The sequence below is a fragment of the Neolamprologus multifasciatus genome, chromosome 5, assembly GCF_963576455.1.
Source record: "Neolamprologus multifasciatus chromosome 5, fNeoMul1.2, whole genome shotgun sequence".
Lineage (NCBI taxonomy): Eukaryota > Metazoa > Chordata > Actinopteri > Cichliformes > Cichlidae > Neolamprologus > Neolamprologus multifasciatus.
The window spans coordinates 13,890,453-13,915,443 of NC_140443.1; the positions used below are offsets into that span (position 1 = coordinate 13,890,453).

A 24,991-nucleotide genomic window follows, 5' to 3' on the forward strand; every position below is an offset into this window, starting at 1 on the left:
AATACACCATATTAGTTTTTACATTTACCTTTTTAAAACACAAAACGTGGAATTTTAAATAAGTACAAGTATAGTATAAGTACGATCATATAGAAGAACAGAACTTGACTCATTGAGATCAATTATTTGGCGGTTAGAGTCTGATGATCATCATGGAAGAATGGATGAAAATGGAGGCTTGGGTGGAGCTGTGAGTCACTCAGGTGAGGCAGAGATGGAGAGTGAAACAGAGACTGAAAGAGAGAATGGCGGAAAAACACTGAAATTTAAAGAACACAGTGAGGAGGCTGACTGACTCATAGTAGGTGGGCAAGAAGATGATTGGATTAGTTTAATGATGTCAGTCATGAGTTTGACAGCGTGGGAAAGTAGAAGTGACTTGACCAGTACAAATGGAAACATTTATGGAATGTATGAAACTTTGCCTCCGTATTAAAATGTGTGAGCGACTCTGAAACACAAGCGCTCACAAAGATAGAGATTGTTTTTCTGTTGTTTTTTTTTTACATGCTGTCCATCAGTGTTTACATGTGTTAAGATGCCTTAAAAACACACACACACAAGGAGGAGCCGTGCTGCTCTCTGGCAGGAAGCACCATGCCCTCCTGTATTTTAAATGCACTTTAGAACAACATGCAGCAACATTACGGGAGGTTTGGGGTCCCTCCAGCCCCCGTTCTGTTAACCGTTGGGGCTGGGGGGCTGGGAGGAGGTGTTGGCCATTAGATTGGGGTCTGGGATGCGTGGCCTCCCTGCTACTGCAGATAAGAAGGCGGTTTGCTTTCCTCCACCCCAGAGAGAAGGCTTACATCTCCTGGGTCCGGGTACGGTTTGCCCCTCTGGGGGCAGGAGTACCCAGACCTGGGATATAGAGTATGTTTGGGGAGTGTGAATGTGTGTACAGTGTCTATTTGTGTCTGTCTACACGTTGGGTGAGTGCTGAGTATTTGTTTGTGTATATGGGGGTGGGAATGCACGTTTGTATCTGCGTGCGCCTGTTTGTCTGTGTCTCTATGTCAGCTTGGGTCTTAGACTCCACCTCTCTGGGAACATCTCAGGCTCTTTGAGGTATGGAGGCCTATCTTCCCTCACCACACTCCCTGCCGGTGGCTGATGCCCTCAGACGCTGGTGTGTTGGTGGTTCTTGGTGTCTGGGGCTGGGCGCTCATGTATGTACTGACTCACGCCTCTGGGCCTGAGGGCAGAGCCCGCGGGCACGTCACTGCAACCCCCTCTGGCCTCTGCTCTGTGGCTGCTGGGTGACCTCTCGTTTGGGGTTCTCCTCAGCTCTTCCCAGGAGGGTGGCACAGTTGCCCCCCTGGTGGTCCTCCTTGGGTCCTCGTATTCTGGGGCCTCTGGATGTCTGGGGTCTGGATCTCCTCCATACCTGTTCATGCCCTGGGGGACGGGGCTATGGCTCCCCACACTCCCTAGCAGATCGTTACATGTAGAAACCTTTTGAATACAAGCGTGCTGATCCACACGGGTGTACACACGGGGGTTCACAGACACAAACTACACCTTTCTTGGCTGCTGCCTCAAAGCACATTGTGCGCTGTCGATCTTGTGTGCTGCACAAGAACATGTAATATTTAGAATCTACTGTTAGCTAGTTTATTGTGATGGTGTTGTATTTATTATGTTGCTCTTTTTATCTCCATACAGTTGATCCAGGTGTTTTCTTTTTCTTTTTCTTCCCCCCTTTCTCGCCATCTCTTCTCCCCTCTATTTTTCTTTCTCTCCCGCTCTTTCTTTCATTCTTTCTCTCTGTCCTATCCCCCAGTCATGTCTGTCCCATCTGTAACACCTGAAAATCAAATCAAATAAATACATAATTATAATAAAGGTCAATCAAACGGACCAATATGGCAAGGGCATGATGATCCACTTGGTAAAGTAAATCCACTTGGCATCTTTCTTGGCCTTTAGACAATAATTCTGATGGCTAAAGATCCAAACGGGACAGGCAAAACAACAACAACAACAAAAAAAAAAAACACACACACACACACACACACACACACAAAAGTAAACTGCAGGAGTCAGAGTTTTCATTTATTTAACCCCCAAAAATTACATTTACAAAAGTAATAAATGTTGAGCTTATAAAAGAGGTCAAAGGAACAAAACTGAACTCAGACAAAGAACTACAAACTTAACAAACCAAACAACTGCCCAAACAAATATAACTAACCCAAACAGGAAACGACACACAAGAAGGGTATAGATAATGGCTGATCAGACCACGATGACACACGAGGGGTAACTAAACAAAACACAATCATAAACCACAAAAATGATGCACTACAGTCTAGTTTGTTAATAAAATAAACACCAAAGAAGAAAATCAAAACCACTGAACCCTAAACTCAAATATCCAATCAAATACAAAAACTTTTTAAAATTTTTTTAATTAAAGAAAATACACATTCTGTCACGGCTGGGAAGGCGAGCCATGTGGTGTGGAGGAAGGAGGACCCAAGATGCAAGCAAAGGATGAAAATGCTAGTGAGTTTATTTACAAGGTGAAGTGGCAAACAAGCAGTGGGGGATGACAAATAACTGAAGACACCTAAACTGGGAGAACTAAAATAACAGACTTGGGAGCATACGACAAAGGGCAGAGAGGCAGACAACGAGCAGGACACCGAGTAACACAGACTGACACCGAGTAACACAGACTGACACCGAGTAACAGGCAGGAGAACACGCAGGGCCACACCAGTAATTACACCAGTAATCAGTAATCAGTAATTACACCAGTAATCAGGGGATGAGAGACAGGAGGGCAACACAGCTGGGAGGAATCAGGGCTGACGGGACAGGGGAAATGTAAACTGAACATACTCACATCAGACAGAGACCTTCACAATAAAACAGGAAACTCAGACACGGGGAACCAAACAAGACACAGAACTAAACAGACAGCTTCACAAACAGGCGGGGTGACACGATAGACAGACAGAGACACAGACGCAGACTCAAAGGCAGACCGAATATAACACATAGAACTCAAACAATAATAATCATCATCATCATAATAAACTAGAAAATGATAATAAACTAAAAGCGCTGGGTCACCGACCCAGGACCATGACACATTCTCTACCTTTAGCAGGAAGTGGTGGTGCGGTCCAGTTATCCCTCTTTCTATTTAACGGCTTCAAATCCTGGCCACCACCTTTTGTCCTGCAACTCCCAGGGATCATGGCAGGTAAAAAGCAAGTAAAAGAAACGGGGGGCCACGGACCGGTCTATGTCCGTGGCGCCCCTTTAAGGTCGCGGATAAATACAAAGAAATAAAATCAGTACTGGTACCAAAAAAAAGAAGATTTATTCATAACACACGGGAAAAGACCCAGGGAAACCGAGTTAATGATTAAAAACGATAAAACCAATAAAAACCCTGAAAACCATCAATTTCACACCCGAGCCTCAACACTCAACACGGCCCTGTACCAAACGACTCACTGACTGTCCGTGGCCTGGGGATTGGGGCCACTGTTCTACCTGAATCACTCAAAAAGATATGGAGTGAATTGTATGAAAGTTTTACTAAATATGGGGTTTGGCCCAACTTAGATGGCATTCATTTTTGGAATCATTCTGCAGATGGATTTAGGAATTTCTCTAAATACTCTTGACCACTGAGAGATACAGTATCACTGGGCATTTTATGTCATGTCATACACATTAAATTGAAGTAATTTGCCAGCTGTCAAAGATCCAGATATCAGCAATTCTAGAACTAGGGACTGAATTTTTTCATGGTGGCAGGGGAATGTTCAGCCTTGGGAGAAGTACGCCTTTGCAGAATTTTGCTCTAAATGAGGTGTCGCAGGAGAGTGGAGTTGTACATTGCCATTTTAAATTTTTTTCTGATGGCTTGAGCACATTTTTTGTAACTATTGGCTATTTTTGCAAAACTCTACACACAAATAAGAAAACTCTTCACCCAATCAGCAAAACATTGTAGTTTTCTTGTAAAAGCGAATAACCCTTGCTTAACTCTCCACACCTTTGTGAAAATGGTATTTTCGTATCCAACAGTTAACACAAGCCATCATATTAATAAGCACACAATGCACCAACTACACACTGATGGTATGAATAAAAAACACATCGGGCTTTTGCTTTCTCTGTGCACAAGGTAGGCTATGTCAGTTTGAGCTCATACTTTTGTCATAGGTCCATAAGCATAGAGGGATCCAAACTTCAAGTAATGGTGTTTATTCACACACATCAAAACAAACACAAGTGTTTATTTCCAAGTATAGGATTATTTGCAATCACCATGTTGACTATATGGGTTTCTTGGTCTGCAGTGAACATGTTTCATCTGCCCCCAGCATCTGGTCGTCTAGCAATTCTATAAAGTAACAATTTCAGTATTTTTACATCTATGGTATTGTTGTGTTCCTCATTGGCATATGGCAGTGCTACAAATCTTAGTGTAAAGTGACTGTACTAACCGATTCTCACTTCAAAATGTCCTTATGATGCTTGCTACAGTGTAGCGGCTCGAGTTAGGCTGAACCCGTTGGCCAGCTTCCCTCAGGGCCATTCCATGGTTGATTACATGGTCAACTATTGTAGCTCTGATGTCATCAGCAATTCTATTTCTTACTCTTCTTACCATTCCTCTCCCCCCTCCTTGTCCTCCTCTCCCCCCTCCTCGTCCTCCTCTTGCTCCTCCTTGTCCTTCTCTCCCCCCTCCTCGTCCTCCTCTTGCTCCTCCTTGTCCTTGTCGTCCTCTTCATCCTACTTCTTCACCTCCACGTCCTCTTCTCACTCGTCCTGCTCCCTCCATTGTACTCCACACACAGAGCTTACCTGTATTATAGTGCTTAGGCTGATTGCAAAGTGAACTAATTATCTAAAAAAGTTTTCACATGTGACAGTGTGCCAGACAGTTGGCAAAATAGTGTAAATAATGGCCGTAAATGTGTATAGTTTTGCTAGGAGTGCGTTGATCGTTTGGGAATTGAGTGTAAAGCAGTGAGTTGTGTTTACAGTTCTGCAAAAAGAGTGCTGTGCAGTGGATTGTAGCTACAGGTTTGCAAAGTGTGTGTTACAAAATGGCAAACTGAGTGCAAAGCAGTGTTTGTGCTTTTAGTTTTGCAAACTCAGTGAGTGGTTTTGCTATAAGTATTAATAGTTTTAGAAATTGTGCTATCAGAATCACAGTTAGGGTTTAAGCATTCAGAAGAAAAAACTGTAATTCTGATGACCTGTTAGTGCATGCATGATCGGGACAGGACACTTGCAGCCAAACGCTGTGTGAGACAGCCTTCTGTCATGTTCTTGTTTGCTTAAGATCTTATGAAACACTCGAAATTGTGGAAAAAGTTAGTGTATAATTAAAACGAATATTCAGCTGATTGATTGACTCCTGCACTTGCCACTTAAATGTGTACTTGGTCCACTTTTTCATCACTTCCACTGACAATTCACTTTAAAAAGTGAACCAGATGACAGAGTGATTGATTGATAAGACACACACACACACACACACACACACACACACGGTGAAAAGCTATTATGACTTTCATTATCTTTAGTGTAATAGATCCAGCTTCAGTAATGACACTAAATCACCCCAGACAGCCTTTAAAATGGTTTTAGATCATCTCCTTTTATCCCAGAACTCAGAATACATACAATTGAATGTTTTAGGGGTAAACTCTTTTTTTAGTATCAAAATAATTACATTTAACTCAGACAACTGCAGAAGACTGAATCCAAATATAAAATATAATTTATACTTTTGCATAGCTTTTTTTTAAATTACTGTTTTACCTCCAGGTGAAATTCTTACTGATACTCATCTTATTACATTTAAGAATGTCACCATGTTCACTAGTTTGCTATATGTCGGTGTTTCATCAGATTCGAGGAGTTACCTCCTTTGCACAGTATCAGCTTAAAGCACTTGTTGCAGGCTGGTGAGTTTGCATCTTTTGCTGTGAAGTACAGCCAGACTTTGACCGCTTCGCCTTGGGCATTTTTAATCTGTAGCTCTGCTCTAAAAGAACCTACGTACCTGGGCCCGCCTACTACGCTTGCAAAGGTAAAATGATTGGCTAGAATCCAAAGTGTATGACATTTCAGGAAAAATAAGCACCGAAATAAAGCACCGAAATGTGCGCTGCTTTTCGGTCTGGTTACTACCGTTTATGTCAGAACTGGTGCCATAATTGCACCAGATACCGGTACCCATCCCTACTAATCACACAGGTTAAAGTTATAGTTTGGGGCAAGTATTTGGACGTTGTAATTATTTTTTTAATGATTGATTCTATATCCTACCAGAACAACTTTAATTCAAGACTTTTACCAAAAGTACTGCATCATCTGCTAAGGAATTAGTCATTTTTGTAAATACTACATAATTGGACAATTGCCTGACGAGCAGTTTCATAGCCAATTGTGACCTTTTCCCTCTGTAGTCTATCGTAAATTTAGTAGATAAAAGATCTTGTGTTGATTCCAAGTAGTGAACTTGTATTTGGTAGCTGTTTACTCAAACTCACACTATAGGGTCCAAAGATATCATTGCAAATGAAGTCAACCATCATTAGGCTAAAAACCAAAATAAACTTGGCAGAGAAACACAACTTTTTGAGTGGCCAAATCAACAATATGAAACATTCTTTAAAAGAAAGATTGCAGTGGACAGCTCAGAAATCTCTCCAAAAAAGGAAGCCTCTACAATATCTAATACCTAACCAAGTCAAGGACACTTGTCAAGAACCAGAACGCCAGATAAGAGTTTGCCTTAACACATCTTTAAAAAAAAAAAAAAAAACCTACCTACTTCTGGAAAGAATATGTGAAGAAATTAGCTTGTACCAGAAGTACCAGAATGAGCTCATTATACAAAGCATAGTGTACTGCATTATCTGTCAAACATTGTTAACATGGTTGAATTAAACTGAAGTAACACTGAGATGTGCAATAGAGTAGTGCAAAATTATATAATAAACTATATGTACACTATAACACTAAGAAGCAGCTGTAAGAAGGTATTATACAGAAATATGTGTGGAATCTTATACCTGACAGGTGTGTTCACCTGTCATAGAAAAGAGTGTTACTGTACAGTTTTTTAGAGAATGGTAGGAAACAGCAGGGCTATACTCTGCTCAGAATCCACCACAGGCTCAAAAACTGATCAGACAGGGCTTCACAGGTATATAAATCTTTGAATCTCAGATTATTTGACAAGTGAAAGAACTGTGGCTCACCCACCATAAAACAAACTTCCAGCGAACTGGAAGGCAAGCTGAAAATGCAACAGCAACCCTTTAAAAAGAACAAAAAACAGAGGAAAAAATAACGCATGTCAATGATCTTTACTCTTGCTTCTTACCTGGGTACATTTGTCCATAAAAGAGGAAGAAAGAAAGACAAATGTTTCTTCAAGAAGCCCAGTGATCAGATATTAAATATTAAAATGCTAAACTGGTGAATGTAAACCAACTAGCTACAAAAAAAAAAGAAACCATCAGATTTGCACTTTAGCATGCTGTATATATATATTGTCATTAGTACAAAAAGTTCGAAAACTCATGGATAAAAAAATATTAACCACATCTTCTATAGTTTCAAGCCACGAGAGCTTTCTGCTTCACTTGGCAAGAAACAGTATTGCTCACTTATATTGTTTTACTGTGAAAACCGCTTACTAAAGTTTGCTTTCTTCTGCCACTTTAAAAAAATAATAAAATCCCATAATATCAAAGTCCCTGAAGGCAAGCATGGAGCGATACCTTCAACCAGAAATCTGCCTGAAAGTTGAACATCTTTGATGTAGTTTGTCTTTTTTTGTTTGTTTAAACACTATTTGAATTCCCTCATTGGCTGATTACTGTCAGAGCTGTAGCAAAAAATCTAGGCCAGGTTTGACAGACAACTCACGACAGACATTTTCCCTACTGTTCATCAATTGCCAATGAAGATGTTTGGTTCTAGATTTGTTTACTTTAAACAAAGCCCCATCTAATAAAATGAATTTTTTAAGGATATGTGAAGCTCATATGTTCTAGAAATTTTCTGTGAATACTTGTTTCTTATTATGAAGCACTACATGTTGCCATATTAATTCTGTGAAAGTATCAAACACTCAGTCCACAGTGAAATATGCACAATATTCAGAAAGAGATTATAAGAGACTATATTTATTAGATTTGACATGGTATAGCCTCAGCCTGTCAATGTCATCCAGGGTTTTATTTAATTAATTTTAACACCTGCTATGTATGGAACGCCAGGACTGCCATAATGAATTAATTAAATACACCATTAAATAATTAATTAAATGTGTCAATAATTAATTAAAATGGGAAATAATTAATTAAATAAATAGTTATGACACATGTAATTAATTAATTATTGACACATTTAATTAATTATTTATGTATTTCACATTTTAATTAATTATTGACACATTTAATTAATTATTGACACATTTAATTAATTATTTATTGACACATTTAATTAATTAATTATGTATTTCACATTTTAATTAATTATTGACACATTTAATTAATTATTTAATGATATATTTATTTATTTCATTTTGGCAGTCCTGGCGCCTGGCTCTCATCATGAAATAATTTTATCTGTCAACCTCACCCATCAAACTCAGGGGGCGGGGTTAACGCTGATCGACTCAAAACCATTGCTTTGGCCTGGTGGCCATTGTTTTTAGCACGCAACAACCAGCATGTGGAAACTAACAGAACTGAACTTTGAAAAACCCTGTTTGTGTGTCACCAAATACAGTTTTAATATTTTTTTAGCCGAGAATGTAGTGGTTTAATCTTCATGTGTCTGGTCGGTTTCTCAAGATACAGCCTCTTTGCAAAAGTGCTTCGATGATTTCGGAGATGTCTGCCCAGTCTGACGGCAAAGCGTGGATAGACCCGCTCGCCTCGCAAGCAATCGAGCTGTTATTACCACCGACAAAGCGCAGGCCCCGGTACACAGCTGTAATAATCCCCGCTGACACGGACTTCTTTTACTGAGGTTATATTTATCAGGGTTTTATTTCCTGATGTTCGTATGTGTCCTACGTGTTTCAGTCGCCAATTCTGAATTATAACTAACATTAAAAACATGTTTAAGGAGGAGAGAGAGCAAATAAATTCGATTAACAGCTGATCTTTGGGCTTTTGTTCAGTAATCAGCGTGACCTGTGTATAAACACATAAAAGAGATAACGTTGGTGTTTCCTCATGTAGTAACTGCTGGCTTTAACTGTACAAAGGTTGTTCGAAACTATGACACACATACAGACTTCATGATGTTCGGCTAATATTTTTATTGTGAATATTAATCATGAGGGTAAACTGACCTGTACACCACAGAGCGAGGTCAGCATATCCACGATATCTTCAGCTCTCTGAGTTAACACAGAGTTTCCCAGCTGACTAATCTAACGGTCATCTACGAATAATTCACGGGTCATATCAATATGATTTTACAGAAAAGCATCCTTAATACTGCCAACTATTCCAGAGACGTGAAAATCTACAGCATAAAGAACAAAAAATATAGCAGTCTAACACAACACTGTAACAGAGATGAACCGTCAGTTTGTCGCAGATCAAAGTGGAATGAAAGCGATTGGTTGAACAGGTGTTCGTGATCTGTGTTTTCTGCATTTTCATCAGCGTAAGAGACTCAGCAGTTATAACAGTTATACATTTAATAAATTACCAAATGAACGCAAGAAACGAGCAAACCTGTTCCGACAATTTGAGTTTGTGTTCCCTCAGCTGCAGACTGTTTAAATGTTTGAGAGGAAGATTAGATATAAAGCAAACGTCAAACATAGACTCAGTCTGCGTTCACATTTGATATGAGGCCAGGACGGATAATGGCTGTGTCCTGTTTTAAGATCATACATGTAAAATTGTTGTCTGACCTCCGTCGATCCAGCCGCTCAGAGTTAACTGAAGTTAACCTGGATAAATTATAGTTAAGGAGTATCACAGATGACCACGTGAGCTGTGTGACTGTTCACTACTACACTGAAATCAGTAGCTATTACTGAAATACACGTGCTATTTCATAAACTATGATATAAAGTCCTACTAACATGTTTAGTTTTAAAGGACACCTTCCTGCCTTTAGTCTAATTCATTAGCAGTATTAGTTTTCTTCTAACATCCAGAAGTCTGCACCATGTGTTTCATAGTTTGTAACAAACCTTTGACAGTTAAACATAACATGACCGAAAAAGCAAAAAAATAAATAAATGAATAAAAAGAGAGAGAGAGAGAAAAAAAATCACACAAATTATATGTTAACCTCATTTATTTTTAGTTAAATAAACTCTAAAAATTCTAACAGATCGCTGGTGCCTAGAATACAGTTGAATAACTATTAAAAAACAGATGATATAATATTTCTGTCCAGGTTGCAGTCTGCATTATGAACATGTAGTTGGAAACTCTGCTCCTCTCGGTGGAAATGCGCCTTCTCTTTCCTCTTTGTATAAAAACATTTTAAAAGTCAGTTTAATCTCAAAATTTACTGTTAAATCCAAAACACACCAGATAAAGAAAAGCGAATGGTTCAGTCTAACACATGTGCCAGTGAACCATTAAACGTCTGTAAAACTGTGCAGTTCTGAAACGTAACTTTAACCTCAGCCAAACCGATTTGCTCAGTTGTAAATAAAACAGCGAAGTAAACGTGACCCGACAGACAGAACCTGAGTGAATTAAGTCCAGCGTTTAACCACTGAGAGCTAAAACTCAGGTGAGGTTTCAACGCTGTGCCGGTGATTGGACATCAGCCGCTGATAGGACATCAGCCACGGATAAAGTGGGTTCGCCTATAAAGTGCTCTGTTGGGAAACAAGCTCCAGCAGCTCTGCGCTCGGGAAAAACTATATTTACTTATCTTGTGCAGAAAAATGTGCTGAGGTTGCGTAATATCGAGCACCGGCTGCCCAGTTAAACTGTGACTATCACCAGGTAACGTGGGCGTGTTTCTTGAATTAGCAGCAGGTGTTAAACAGCTGACAGGTGAGGAGGAGGATGCATGCAGGTAAACTGAGGGCCTGTTGAGCTGATCGCTGGTTTCGTGAGAAAAATGTCAGCTCGTTCTTTATGTTACAGAAGCACAGAGACACAAGACCAGGTGGAAAGAGACAATCGTTCGGTGAAAATGAGAATCTGCGAATGCAACACGTGGAACACCGAGAGTGGAATATGTAAACAAACCAGTTAACGTAACCCCCTCGGTGCACTCTGCATGCTGACTGTTAGCAGAGCTACTGAAATCTCTGAAAACATCTGAGCACCTTTGCAAACATGTTCTATGTTGACAACCTGACCCGACATGTGAAGATTACAGCGCGACATTCGCGGCTAAAACACTGTTAAAAGTGTAGTTGGTGACAGAAAAACGGGGTATTTTAAAACTACACCACCAACATTGCTGCCTGTGATTTGAAATGCATTCTGGGATACCTGGCTGCCCCAAGTCTACACAAGCAATCGATTATCTAGGATCGACCTGTTTTGACTTACTTTGCACGGCAACCAATCAAATGTTAGACAAGCTGCATGGGCAGCGTTAACCCCGCCCGCTGCGTTTGATGGGTGAGGTTGACAGATAAAATTATTTCATGATGAGAGCCAGGCGCCAGGACTGCCAAAATGAAATAAATAAATATATCATTAAATAATTAATTAAATGTGTCAATAATTAATTAAAATGTGAAATACATAAATAATTAATTAAATGTGTCAATAAATAATTAATTAAATGTGTCAATAATTAATTAAATGTGTCAATAATTAATTAATTACATGTGTCATAACTATTTATTTAATTAATTATTTCCCATTTTAATTAATTATTGACACATTTAATTAATTATTGACACATTTAATTAATTATTTAATGGTGTATTTAATTAATTCATTATGGCAGTCCTGGCGTTCCATAGCTATCACCTGCTGATTTATTATGTGCTTATATGGAAAAACTTAGAAGGTGAAAGAGAAGGTGTGTTTTTGCATGAGTGAAGTATATCAATTTTAATTGAATTCACTGGAGAACAAAATATGATGGAGACCCCTGAAAGGTTAAACCAATAAGAGCCGGAGCCAAACCACAGAAGGTAAGACGCTAACAGAAGGAGCTTTGCAGGGAAAGAAGATGGTTGAACAAGAAGGTAAATGAGTAAAACAGATGGACAGAGAACCAACAAAGTCACTTACACTCTAAGAAATAAAACATGGGCTTTGTAAAAATTAATTCATAGTTTTATGTTCAATATACTTAAAATTGTTAATCTTATGGGTATAATTAATATTTTTAAATTTGATTTAATTAATTCTAAACCGTTTTAATGTTAAATAATATTGATATTTCCAATTTATTGAACACATTTAATTAAATCCAAAGAGCCCTTTCCACATCCTTTCTGAGCATGCGCAGAGAATGAAAAAAAATCTTCGCGCATACGCGTTGACCTTCTTTATCTACGCCACAGTGTGCTTTGGCCACATGTCTGGAAAGAGGGATTAATCACGATTCATCCGTTGGAGTTAAGGTAATTTCTTCCTATTTTTAATAGAATATAATTTAACTAGTACTTTGTGATAATATATGCCGTATATTTTTCCGGTAAATATGTGGGCCGTATGTGTTCTGTAGGTTAGCATTTTGCTAGCATTGGAAACATTCATTTGCATATTCGACGTTACTGCACATCTGAATATTGTCCCATTTGCGTTTAAAATTTCTTTCGAATTCTTAATAGCACACTTATTTTATTTGTTTTATTGCACTATCAAGTTAGGAGAACGTTAGCCCGAACAAGAATTGGGATACATGTGCAGTGATTGTTGACGAGTCCATACTCGTCTGCTTCACTGAAGAGAACCGCGAACTGCGTAGTTTGCATATCTTCGCGCATCGAGTCTCAAAGAGACCTCTGAAGGTGACCCCCACTTGCCCCCAAAAATAAAATCAAGTATGCTCTGCTTGGTTAGTGCTTGTTTGTGCCATTAAAATTAACATTTGTGCTGCTACGGTTTTCCAGTTATTAATGTTTTACTTTTTCGCGATGACGTCACGGGCGTCAAGCACGCTCCCCGTGCTCACGGGCGCGAGTGAGCGTCCGGGTGATGTAGACGTCGTAGGAAACGCTCGCTCGCACCCGAGCATTTTGTGGCATGTTTTGACCTATTTTGGGCCATTTTCGTGTTGCTTGGGGGGGAACTCTGAATGACCTATTAAATAAAAGTGTAATATCTTTGACACCTAGCGATACAAACGATGATTTTACCAGCACAAACCGACACAAACGGAGCACTAACCACTTGATTTTATTTTTGGGGGCAAGTGGGTCACGTTCAGACTGGGCTGCTCCGGTATATAATGGTAAACGTGCTCACAGGAACAGATTTATGAAATGAGTAATAGAAATTTTGGAGCATTTGAAATTTAACTTGTATTATTAATACATTTTAAAAGAAACAGGATTGTTCTTAAGTTTAGACCATCTCTGTGCTACCCCTTTGCATGTGTCTCACTGTACACGATTAATTTTTTCTGGTTTTCTTTTTCTCTCAGGTTGCTGGTTGTGGAATTTGGAGCTGCGGAGATTTGAGCTGTGCTCCAAAAGTGCATGTTGAAGGTACCTAATGCTTTCATATTATTTACTTTTTCCTTAATACGCAATTTTACATTTTGAATTGTCTTATTTGGTCTTTTAGGTTATGAATGTGGTGTTGTAAGCTTTGCTCTTTAAGTGTATCTAAAAGGTACCAAATTCTAAAACACTTGAGACTTAAACACTCCATTCTTGGTCTGAGACGCTCATATCCGTGCATTTACAGTCATTGTCCTTGTACTTTCAAAACATGGGGTGGTCTTAGGACTCATCTAAGTCGTGCACATGTTGCTAAACCCTCTCACACTGTAGAACATGTTATTTTGACTTGTTCTTCTTGTCCTGAAAGCCACATATCAACAAGCAGAGAATACTTTCTCCATATTAATAAACATCTCAAGAGGTTGGAGACAGTAGATTGTGTTTATCAAAATTGTTCTTTCAAAACTAATGTATATGGTACTTTCCAGACACACAAGAGTAGAAAACATTCTTCATGCACGCTAAGAGATTTCAAAAATGAAATAGTGAAAAGAATTGCTGATGTTGGTGAATAGTGAAAAGTAAGAATGATCTTTCTGAGGAGTCTGCAGATGAAGGGCCCTCTGACTTGCATTGTGAAGCTGGTGTAGTTAGTGAAAATTTGGAGGAAGCTGTAGTTAAAAACCTTGCCTTGGTTTTGTTAAAGTTGGAGATCTTTTCACATGTACCAACATCAGCAATTGACAATTTACTCGAGGGGCTACATTTTCTATTCACTACTTCTGCTTTACCCTTAACAAATAGCTTAACTTTGGCTGTTCTCAAGGAGCATAATATTGAGGTTAGTGCATCGCTAGTGAATGAGTTGTGCACTGCATTATACACTGGAAATCCACTACTTAGAAGTCTTGCAAAAGGAGGATCACTCGAAACAACATTTAAGCGCAAGAAGTTTTACTATGAAAAGTTTAATGTTGTTGAGCCAGAGGAATATGTTCTAGAGGAAAATGTTCTAGAGGGGAAAAAAAAAACCTTTCAATATATTCCATTGCTAAAGTTATTGGAGCAGTTACTTCAACGTGAAGATATTGTCGGAAAGCTAGTTGAAAACTATAAAAGGAGTCACTCAAATTCACAACTGCTTACATGTTTTCAGGACGGTGAGAATCAGAAGAACAATATTTTTTTTTCAAGTTGAAGAGCTCAGAATTTCATTATGCCTATATATTGATGATTTTGAAGTGTGCAACCCACTAGGAACATCTCGCAAAAAACATAAACTTTGTGCGGTTTATTGGATTCTGGGCAACTTGCCTTCTGGTTGCAGCTCAGCCCTTTCTTCAATCTACTTGGCACTGTTGTGTAAAAGTGAATTAATTAAATCTTTTGGTTATGAAAAAGTACTTGAGCCTCTGCTGCGTGATTTAGTCAGACTTGAGAAGCAAGGTTTATTCGTGCCCCTCCTTGGTTCGGTTATCAAGGGTACCGTTCAGTGTGTTGTTGCTGATAATCTGGGGGCCCATGGGCTTGGAGGATTTGTGGAGAATTTTTCAGCTAATTATTTTTGTCGTTTCTGTACAGCCCAGCTTTCTGATATAAATAAGTGTGAGGTAAAGACAGGATCATTTGAACGAAGAACAAAGGAAAATCATCGGCTTCATATCAAGACTGCTCAAGAACAAGGTGTGAACTGTTTAGGTGTAAGAAAATCGTGTGTTTTAACGGATAACCTCTCGTATTTTAATGTTGTTACTGGTTACCCTCCCGACATTGTGCACGATTTCTTTGAAGGAATCGTTCCTGTCGAGTTGGCCCAGTGTATTGACCTTCTCGTGTCAAAAAAGTATTTTTCTCTCGAACAACTGAACAATCGTATTCGTTCTTTTCCTTACAAGGAAGGAGATAAAACTAATCGCCCCACTGTGTTATCAAAAGCTGTAAGTAAGAAGAAGAGACGTTCTCTTGGGGGTAACGCACACGAAAACTGGTGTCTTATTCGCTTGCTTCCTTTTATCATTGGACCAAATGTCCCTGCTGATGAACCAGCCTGGCTGGTTATTTTAGACTTAAAAGATATTGTCGAGCTTGTAGTAGCTCCTGTTCACAGTCTTCAATCTGTTGCATATTTGGAATGTAAGGTCTCAGAGCACCGAAAGCGTTACCAACAACTATTTCCTAACCAAAAACTGATGCCTAAACACCACTTTATTGAGCACTATGCAGAAATGATCAAATGTTTTGGTCCTCTTGTCTCGTTATGGACGATGAGATTTGAGGCCAAGCATAGTTTCTTCAAACAGGCTGTTCGGAACATCAAAAGCTTCAGAAACATAGCCGGCTCTTTAGCTCGTAAACATCAGTTAATGGTTGCGTATAGAATGCTTTGTCCTGATGATGAAAACTCTACAGATGTTACTCGCGTGACAGAAGTGCCGTTGGATGTCCTTAAAGACAATGTTGTGAAAAGTATCTCTAACAAACATCCAGACGTGACTGCTGTTAACTTAGCCACTGGCGGTTTTGTGAACAATATTCAGTACAAAAAGGGGATGATTGTTGTGCACGGATCATGTGGTGGGCTACCAGATTTCTGTGAAATTCAACATTTGTGCATTATTAAAAAAGAGACCCTCCTTATTCTGAAAAGACTAAATTCATGGTACATGGAGCACTATAGAGCTTTTCACCTACAAACAACAACAGATGTTGTTGTTGTATCCATAACAGAGCTGGCCGACCCATACCCGCTATGCGACTATGAAGTGGGACACTTGCGGATGGTCACCTTAAAAAGATATATTCACATTGGTAATTGTTTTATTTGTTTTCACTCATTGTTAGGTAAACAAACATTTGTGGCAACAAGTAAGTGTATTTTTTACAAATAAAAATGTCATGTTCTTTAGACTGTATTGAGTAGTGTTTCATGATCCAGGAATTATCTATGTATGTATTTAGAAATATTGTCTGCTGGACAGTATTTCTTAAAAAAATCCCTATGGATAATCTATGCACTGGTCTTGTTTTTCAGCTTGAAGAATGGCTGCTACTTTGAGGGTGATACTTGGAGTGGACAATTCATCCAAGTTGATGCTTCCTTCTGGAATCCCTGGTTCAGTGGACATTTTAAAAGAGGAAATACAAAGACAGTTTGGATTGACTGAAGATTTCAGGCTTCAATATAGAGATGTTGAGTTTAACAATGAATACATGAATCTAACCACAACTGAGGACATTAAAGACAAGAGTACAATCAAAGTAATTTACACTAATTTAAACTCTGCGCCGTCCACTGTGCCCACCACAGCACCCACAGCTGCCTCCAGAGAGACATTACCAGAGTTTGATGCACCATCCTTGCCAGACACTGACATCCTTTCCTCCTCAGACTCCAGTGCCTCTTGTTCATCTCTTCGCTTGCGGAAATGGCCCTTAAACTTTCCAATACCAAAGTTTAGTTTTGATGTGGAGTTTCAGTTACACAGAGCCCAGCAAGAATATGAAAACAATGGGACTCTCTTAGACCCGAGCCCAAAACTCAAATCTGACATATTAGATATGTTGGCCTCAGAAATTGCAAAATACAAAGTTTATCCATCAAGTGGAGATATTGATGATGTCGCTAAAGCGTTAATTCAAAAATATCCCTTTCTCAAAGAGACCGGATCTGTGACGGGCTGTGAAGGCTGGAAAGTAAGCCTAAAATACAAAATGGCCAATTACTGGACAACACTGAGAAACATAGGGTGCCCAGAGGTGGCAATAAACACTCTACAACACAAGAGAGAACGAGAGAAGAGTCCACGTCGAAACAACGTCAAAAAGCCACGGAAAGCAGAAGTGAACTTTTTACCACAATACCCTGCAGGAGAAACGAAGAAAAGTCTGGAGGAAGAACGACAAGCACTACTGATTGAGGTGAAGAAAACAAACAACGATCAAATAATCAAAACAAAGATGGATAAGACATTTGCACACAGAAGAAGAGAGGTGATTGAAGAGATGCCATTCATCGCAGAGTTCAAGACCAGATGGCCGGCCCTCTTCAAAGTACCTGAGGTATGAGTTTGAGTCTTGGTTAAAAACTGGCCGTGAACAGAAAAGTACTGCTACAAAGCTGATGTCACCGAGCTGATGTCTTTTCAGCTTAGTGCAGCTAAATTGTGTTGTGAGAAGGGCAGCTCCAATGGAACGAAAAATTTTGGGAAAACAGGACGTTGCTAACATGATACACGTCAGAGTTTCCTTTTACAACTAAAGTGCAAAATTTGTGCATTTTGTGATTTTCGTACTGCATGGGTGAGGCACTCTTTTGCAGCCACCTGACTCTGCCGGTCCATCTATAAATGTTTTGGGTGGCATGTTGGAATAACTTTTCTGTCGATTTAAAAATCTTTTTTTTTTTTTTTGTAATCGTAATTGATTTTGCACATTCCCATCTGATTAATCGATTCCCCCCCCCCCCCCCCTTTTTTTTTTCTTTAAATCAAACCTGGACAGCACCAGACGTTTTTTGTCTGGGATTAGATCAGGTTTGGTCTGGATTTAGTCCTGTTTTTAGCTGAACTATTTAAAAATTGTATTTTTGAACTTTGTAGATCAATGCGGAGTTCACCCGAATCACCACAGTTCCACTGCTGTCCACATTCATGAGCAGTCTTGACCAGTACTCTGACCAGTTGATGAAGATTCTACGAAAAAAAGGAGGGGAAACAGCGCGGCGGATCACAGCAGCGTTGTCTGCAATTTCACAGGTATTCTGTCTTGTTAAAATGTTCTGTAACTAATAGATTAGTTGCAGGTTGATCTCAGGTCTGGTTATTAACCTGTATTTTTAACTTTCTTGGGTCATTTTCTGCTTGTTCTCTCTTGCGTTATACTTCTCATCTCGCTTTTGGCTTATATTCTGGATTTGGTCCTGACACAAAGCAGAACTAAGTAACTCATGCCCCTAGAGGCCATAAGTGCCGCTGCTGGCATTGTAGCTTTTTTCTTTTCTTTTTTTGTTACTCATTAATTGTCCAAAGGAATAATTAGCTACACTGAGAAAAGACAAAGGCAGAGGACATTTCACATTTCGCCACAACTCAGTGACACAATAGATTATTTTTTTTCACTCAAACTTGGTATAAATACTGCAAATGTGGTGGTAACCCGCATACCTCATATTAACGTGACAGTGTGTAGTTTTTGTCATTAATTTTTGGAAATATCTATCAAAATGTTTTTGATTCCTTTGAACAACACTCCTATGCAACAACACTTTTCTTCCTTCTTTCGGGTGGTACACCACGCTAAAGCTGCATTTTCCATGACCCAATGTATCGCAATCAGTTCTGTGGGGGTCTCTAAAAACTTCAAAAAAGTAATTGTGCTGCATGTGTTGTTTTGTTTAGAGTTCCCGAATCGAAGTGAAGCGTGAATGCATCCTTAAAGCTGTGATTATATACCTGAATGAGAACCCTGAAAATCTCATCAAAGAGTACATGGTAAGTTTATTTTTAAAGGGATATTCCACCCCTCCGTAAAATTTTGACTGTCATAATTCCCAGAGTTTTGTAAGTTGAAAAGTGTATTTTCTAAACAAGCCCAGACATTCTCCTGATCTGGCAACAATCAGTTTTCTTTAAATTAGCTTCCAACAATAAAGTGCATGGGAAATACTAGGATTTTGTTTCCATTCACTTAAATTGTTTTATGCAAAACTAAAGAAAATAACCTTGGTCAGCAGAATATTGATAATATTATTAATGCATACTCCTTCTGCCCTCTGTCCATGTTTCATGTATCTTCTTCTTGGTCTTTATTTGGTGATAGTCTTAAATCCACATTTTTCTTTGGTCTGTTCTCCTCAGTCTCATTCAGAGAGATGTGTAATTAGGGTAGTGTGGACCATTTTAACTAAAATGGAGTGAATAGATAGATGATGCGATGACCAAAATACAACGGATTTAAAATATTTCTGTCTTTCCTGTTTTCAGGATGTCAATGTGATGGAAGCTGAAGAGCTCGAGAGGATGGATTTGGGTGTTTATAAAATAATCCATGAAGGAGCACAGCCTGATGACTCCCTTGAAGATGTTGGCATCATTATCGAGAGATGCACCGTCTTGCCGGATCTTCTCGATGTGGCGAGCGGGTGTGCACTTTTGTTTGGGCTAATTTACTGTCTCAATCTGAGTTACCCAAAGCCACTTCGCTACACATTTGAGTTCTTCCAGAAGGTGCTCATGGGACTGGAAGACAAAAAACTGTCTAACAAAATACAAGTGCTGAAGAACAAACTCTGCCAAAAGGAGACGCAATGACTCTTCTAGATCGAAATGTCCCCCAAAATAAGTGCTCTGTTTTACTGTTTAAAAGTTTATAAATATGCATATGTTGATCCTTGTTTATAAATATTTTGTCATAGCTTTTAATATTTAAGAGATTTACTGAATGCCATTACCACATGCCAATGCCACTACACTGTCACTTAGTTGAAACTGGAAAGTTGTTTCAGATGTTTACATTTTATTTTACACACTTCATATAATGTTGCATTATGCAGTGTTGTTTCCCTGTTTAAGCTTTGCCTCGTTGAAGGCTTTTGTTCAAGTTGTTAAAGCAACACAAATTTTTTTGTATTTACACTTCATATTAGTTCTCGTGTACCAGGTTTCCATTGTAGGTCAAGGATCTTGAGTGTTATTAATGTGAAAAGGTTCTAAGGTTGTCACCTGTACTTTTAATTTAATTAATTAAGATTTAATTAAGAATATTTTGAGATTTGCTTTATGCATTTCTTTTATTGTAAAATTTATTATATAATAGAAAACTTATAATTCTGAATCTGATTTTTGGAACTGGGGACTAAATTGTCCACATTTACCTTTTTGTGTCACTTAAGTATTTTCTGTAATTGCATTATACAGTGATTTTTAAGTTTCTGTGGTAAATTTGCAGATCTGACTAATCACCAATTGTATTGAATTTGACATATTACGGCACACTACAATGTCACTTTGTTGAAACTCCAAAGTTGTTTCCAGTGTTTAAATTTTGGTCATGCACTTTAAGCATTTAATATTGCCTTATGCGGTGTTGTTCCCTGTAGAAGCTTTGCCTTGTTAAGGCTTACCGTAAATAAAGTTGTTGATGCAGCACCCTTTTTTTTTTTTTTTTTTGCATTTACACTTTATGTAAGCTTTGGTGTAAGAGTTTTCTATTGAAGTGCAAGGATCTTGAATGTTCTAAATGGTAACGTGTGAGCAAGTGTAAAAAGGTTCTTGAGTTGTCACCTGTACTGTGTAGTTAAGTGTTAGACCTTTGCTGAAGTCCTCTGAAAGGTCCAAACACCTAATTACAATGTATAGATGACAACTCAGGAACCTTTCTAGACTTGTTTTGTTGGTACCTAAACATTTAGCATATAGATGAAACTATTCATTAAATCATAATTAATCAAATTAATTAGGTCCAAAGCACAATCTAAATGGTGCCATTAAATTCAAATTAATATTGTCAATTGAACCTAAAGCAATACAGTTAATAAAATGAACAAGGTGTTTAAATTCTAATTAATGGTGTTAAATAGTAGCAATGAAAGGAAAGCTGTTGCTTTTAATGAACAATTTCACTTCTGATATACATCACCATTGAAATTGCAGATAACAACCATATTGATTTATGTTTAATTGACCAGGTTTTGTGGAAAAGATTGCCTTAACTTTGTCAATTAAATCCAACGTTTTATTTCTTAGAGTGTACTGTCCTATTAATAAAAAAGGAACTAATCTGAAAACAAGGCACAGGTGAAAGAGTGAGAAATCAAAAAGGTGTAAATAAGCAAAGAACCACAAAGAAAATGATGACAAAAAGAAAAGTTGATGATGACAAAAAGCTGTTATAACTGAGGTTCAAAATAGTCTTACAAAGAGGAAAAAGCTAAACAAACCTACAAACAAACAAAACAAACAACCACTGACAACACTGAATTGACTTCAAATATTTTCATGGTGTGGCACTTGGCTGTGCATGTAGAGCAATAAAAGTAAAAATATGGAAAGGGAAATGAATAAACTGCTGCAGAACTCTTATTCATGTTTACTGAAAGGTTTGTGTGAAAATTAAAAGATGAGGTCAGTATTTTCAGATCCTTTGCCTTTCCCTTCTCTTGGTTTATCTGCTGTTAATGTGTAAGTGAGAGCCACTACATAAAAACCATCCCATCTCAGCAAACACAATTTTATTCTGCTGCAAAGACTTCTTGAGGATTCACTCTGTGCATTAGATTTTTTCAAACTCCTATAAAAATGAAATATAAAAGGTGTTTTGGGTAGTAAGAAGAGAACAACCTTCTTAAAAAAAAAACAAAAAAACATGCAAAATCTGATCTTTAAGTAAAAAAGGATATCCAAGAGATGCATAACATTTAGTAACTATGCATGAGCCTCAAGTGATTTTATACTACTTATGATTCACTTTCGATTTCATGATTTATTATTGTTGATTATTGTGTCAACTGATTACAGAAAGACAATTTCAGTGAATAGAATATAGAACCATGCTAAGCTGTGAATACTTAGTCAGTATTAACTAATAAGTGCCAAAGGACCAAAGATGTATGTTTTATGTGATGCCATTGAACAACAACAACAACAAAAAAAAGAAAAAAAAAAGAAAAAATATCAGCGTGCAATGAATTCTACAGCTCACTACTAAAGGTTCTCACACAGAAATTAATCAGTAATGCACATTAAAGTATGTATGTTGCTCTTTACTGGTCAGTTTTTAATTATCTTCATAGCCCCCTTTTTGTGGATTAATGCAGTTCTGGTTATATATAACCAATTGAGAAGCTATCAAGAGAAAGCAGACTGTTGTTTTCCATTCTTCATTACATCACTTATAGGAAAATTTCCAAGACTATGACTGCAATAACCTGAACCAAAGTCTCTGGCAGACCACCGTTTGCTTAAAGCCTTAATCTCACCTCTTCTAAAGAACTTTCAGAGAACTTTAGCAGTCAACGCTCCGTATGCAAACCGTTACATTTTCAAGGATCAGTCTATAAATGTTGAAAACCTGAAAAGAACCTTTCTGGGATATTTGGAGAACTATTCCACACGTTCAGGAGCAGTTGCAAACCACTTTCAATTTACCACCGTAACCTTCCCAGTACCTTTCTACATAGTACACTATCACACCACACAGACTCACATGCACGCACACAAATAGCAGCTTTTTCCCATGGAGTGATTAGTAGCTGAAAGTCTCAAAAAGCTCATCTAGGCTCGTTATCACCTCGTTTTCTGCTCATTAGGCTAGGATCAAAGACAGAGGGGTAATTAACGAGGTTCACATCACTGTAGGCTATTGGGCTACCCCAGTTCCTGCTCAGTTGGAGAATTACTTAGGTTAGCACATACACACACACACACACACACACACTTACATCTGTCTTTGAGTTAGTACTCAGTGACATAAAGTAGAGATGGACCGATCCGATATTACGTATCGGTATCGATAGAGCGGCTGTGGCGTGCGAGACCTCTCGGCGGTCTGGTTGAGCATTTCATCTCCGAGAAAGTTATCCCAGAGAGAAGTAAAGCAAGTGTGTAAGTTCATCTCTGAATGTCTGTAAAACACTCCCACGTTAAGCTTAACAACCGATATATGGAGCGACTGCCTCTCATTCTCTCCCCCTCCCTCGCTTGTTGCTACTTCAATCATGAAACTTCCCGTCTCGCTTGTTTGTTTTTGGGCCACTTTGCACCAGAAAGAGGAAACCAGCAGCTGAACAACAGCAGCACGTTTAAGCTTGATAAGCTGTTTGAATTTATTTAATATTACTTTCTACACCAGGATCCTTTTCTACGTAGCTGACGGCTGGTAACTGTGCAGGGGCGGGTCTAGCAAAGTTTAGCCAGGGGGGCAGGTAGGGCGTTAACAGGGAAAAGGGGGATACGAAGACATACTTTTCTTTCTTATTGTCATTTAAAATATCTAGCATTTAATAAATGATTATCTAAATCTTACACCCAAAGTTTTAATTAAATTAAAGTTGATTACGTCAATTAAGCATCGCGAGGTGGAGGGTGGGGGATGGTTTCCTATTATTTTTGCTCGGAGATGGCAACCCTATTAGTTAGGTTGCTTAATATTTCTTTAAAATACTCTTTAAAAATACCAGAATAGGGAGGGTGGTGTGGGTTTAAGTTTATTAGATTGATCAGTGTTGCTGAACTATGAAATATTTTGGGTGCAGTGTATTTTTTGCATACAGGTATAACAGAATAGCTTTAGTGTTGTTGTTGTTGTTGTTTTTTTAACCCTTTAAAGCCGGTCGGAGCGGGCACGCTCCGTTTTGCGTAATTATTTTTAAATCCCAGAGGAGATGAAACCAGAGGAGTTGTACTTACATCTTATGCCATCAGCTTGTCCTAGGTCACAGTTTCCTTCCACATATAGCTTTGCAAAAACTGCATAAAAAGCACTTTCAGCAACAAAAACAATATTCCAGAAACACGCTTTGCTGATCCGATCAGCTGTTTGTAACACTTCCTACATCCATCAGCGCAAACTATCGCATGTCCGCCATGACCTGCCCGAAACCGGAAGTGGCGTCATTTTGCGGAAATGTCGTTTTTTACCATCAGGGCCTTATGAGCCTATACTGGTGTTTTTAAAAGTTATCTTTGACTTTATGACTTTCTGTGTCGTTTTTGTGATGCTTAGGACTCATATTGCACTGCTGGAAATAGTTTATTTTGATGCATATGCTGGTTTTTTTGCAAATTTATAAATAATATTTATTTTCGTTTTTCCTGCAGTATATGAAAATTGGTGTATTTCAAAAATAAAACTATGAAGACACTTAAAATAAATTTCCTGTGGTGGGAAACTATTTTGTGCAAGTTTTTTGTATTTACAGTTTTGAGGGATAAGCCTCTTAAATTTCTCTAACTAGAAATATATGTAAAAAAAACAAAAAAACAAAACGATTTTCTTTTTTTTTTGTAGTATATTGCACTTTTTTTTTTCCAATTTATGTCATTACTATGCACTTCATGCATACATATTATTAAAATTTGGGCTATAATGGTTGTATTGATGTATATCAAATTGAAATGCTCCCAAAAATGGCTCCACAGCATGTAAAAATATAAGCTCTGGCGGACTTGGTTCTAAGGTAAGTCTTAAAGGGTTAAACTTGAGTATGAACTTATACAAAATGCAGCAAAATAGTAAAAAAAACCTAGTTTTATTCATTAAAAAATGCATCCGAATATATCGGATTCATATTGGTATTGACCTATATCCAAATTTATGATATCGGTATCGGACATAAAAAAGTGGTATCGTGCCATCTCTAACATAAAGCAG

General features: G+C 38.3%; 1 protein-coding gene across 9 annotated transcripts; it reads left to right on the forward strand.

Moving 5' to 3' along the window:
• The first annotated feature begins 12,215 nt into the window (after positions 1 to 12,215).
• LOC146518184 (uncharacterized) lies at positions 12,216 to 21,216 on the forward strand. 9 transcript variants are annotated; one of them, XM_085160209.1, is made up of 7 exons: positions 12,216 to 12,577; positions 13,603 to 13,666; positions 13,746 to 16,432; positions 16,656 to 17,683; positions 18,223 to 18,378; positions 19,021 to 19,113; positions 19,606 to 21,216. In XM_085160209.1, the coding sequence occupies exons 4-7, from the start codon at positions 16,664 to 16,666 to the stop codon at positions 19,930 to 19,932; spliced, it is 1,596 nt and encodes a 531-aa protein (XP_085016335.1). In that variant the 5' UTR covers positions 12,216 to 12,577; positions 13,603 to 13,666; positions 13,746 to 16,432; positions 16,656 to 16,663; the 3' UTR covers positions 19,933 to 21,216. The 9 variants fall into 9 exon arrangements, with proteins under 9 accessions (XP_085016335.1, XP_085016337.1, XP_085016339.1 ...); XM_085160211.1 differs by having other exon boundaries at positions 15,206 to 16,432; XM_085160213.1 differs by having other exon boundaries at positions 16,352 to 16,432.
• Positions 21,217 to 24,991: the final 3,775 nt, after the last annotated feature.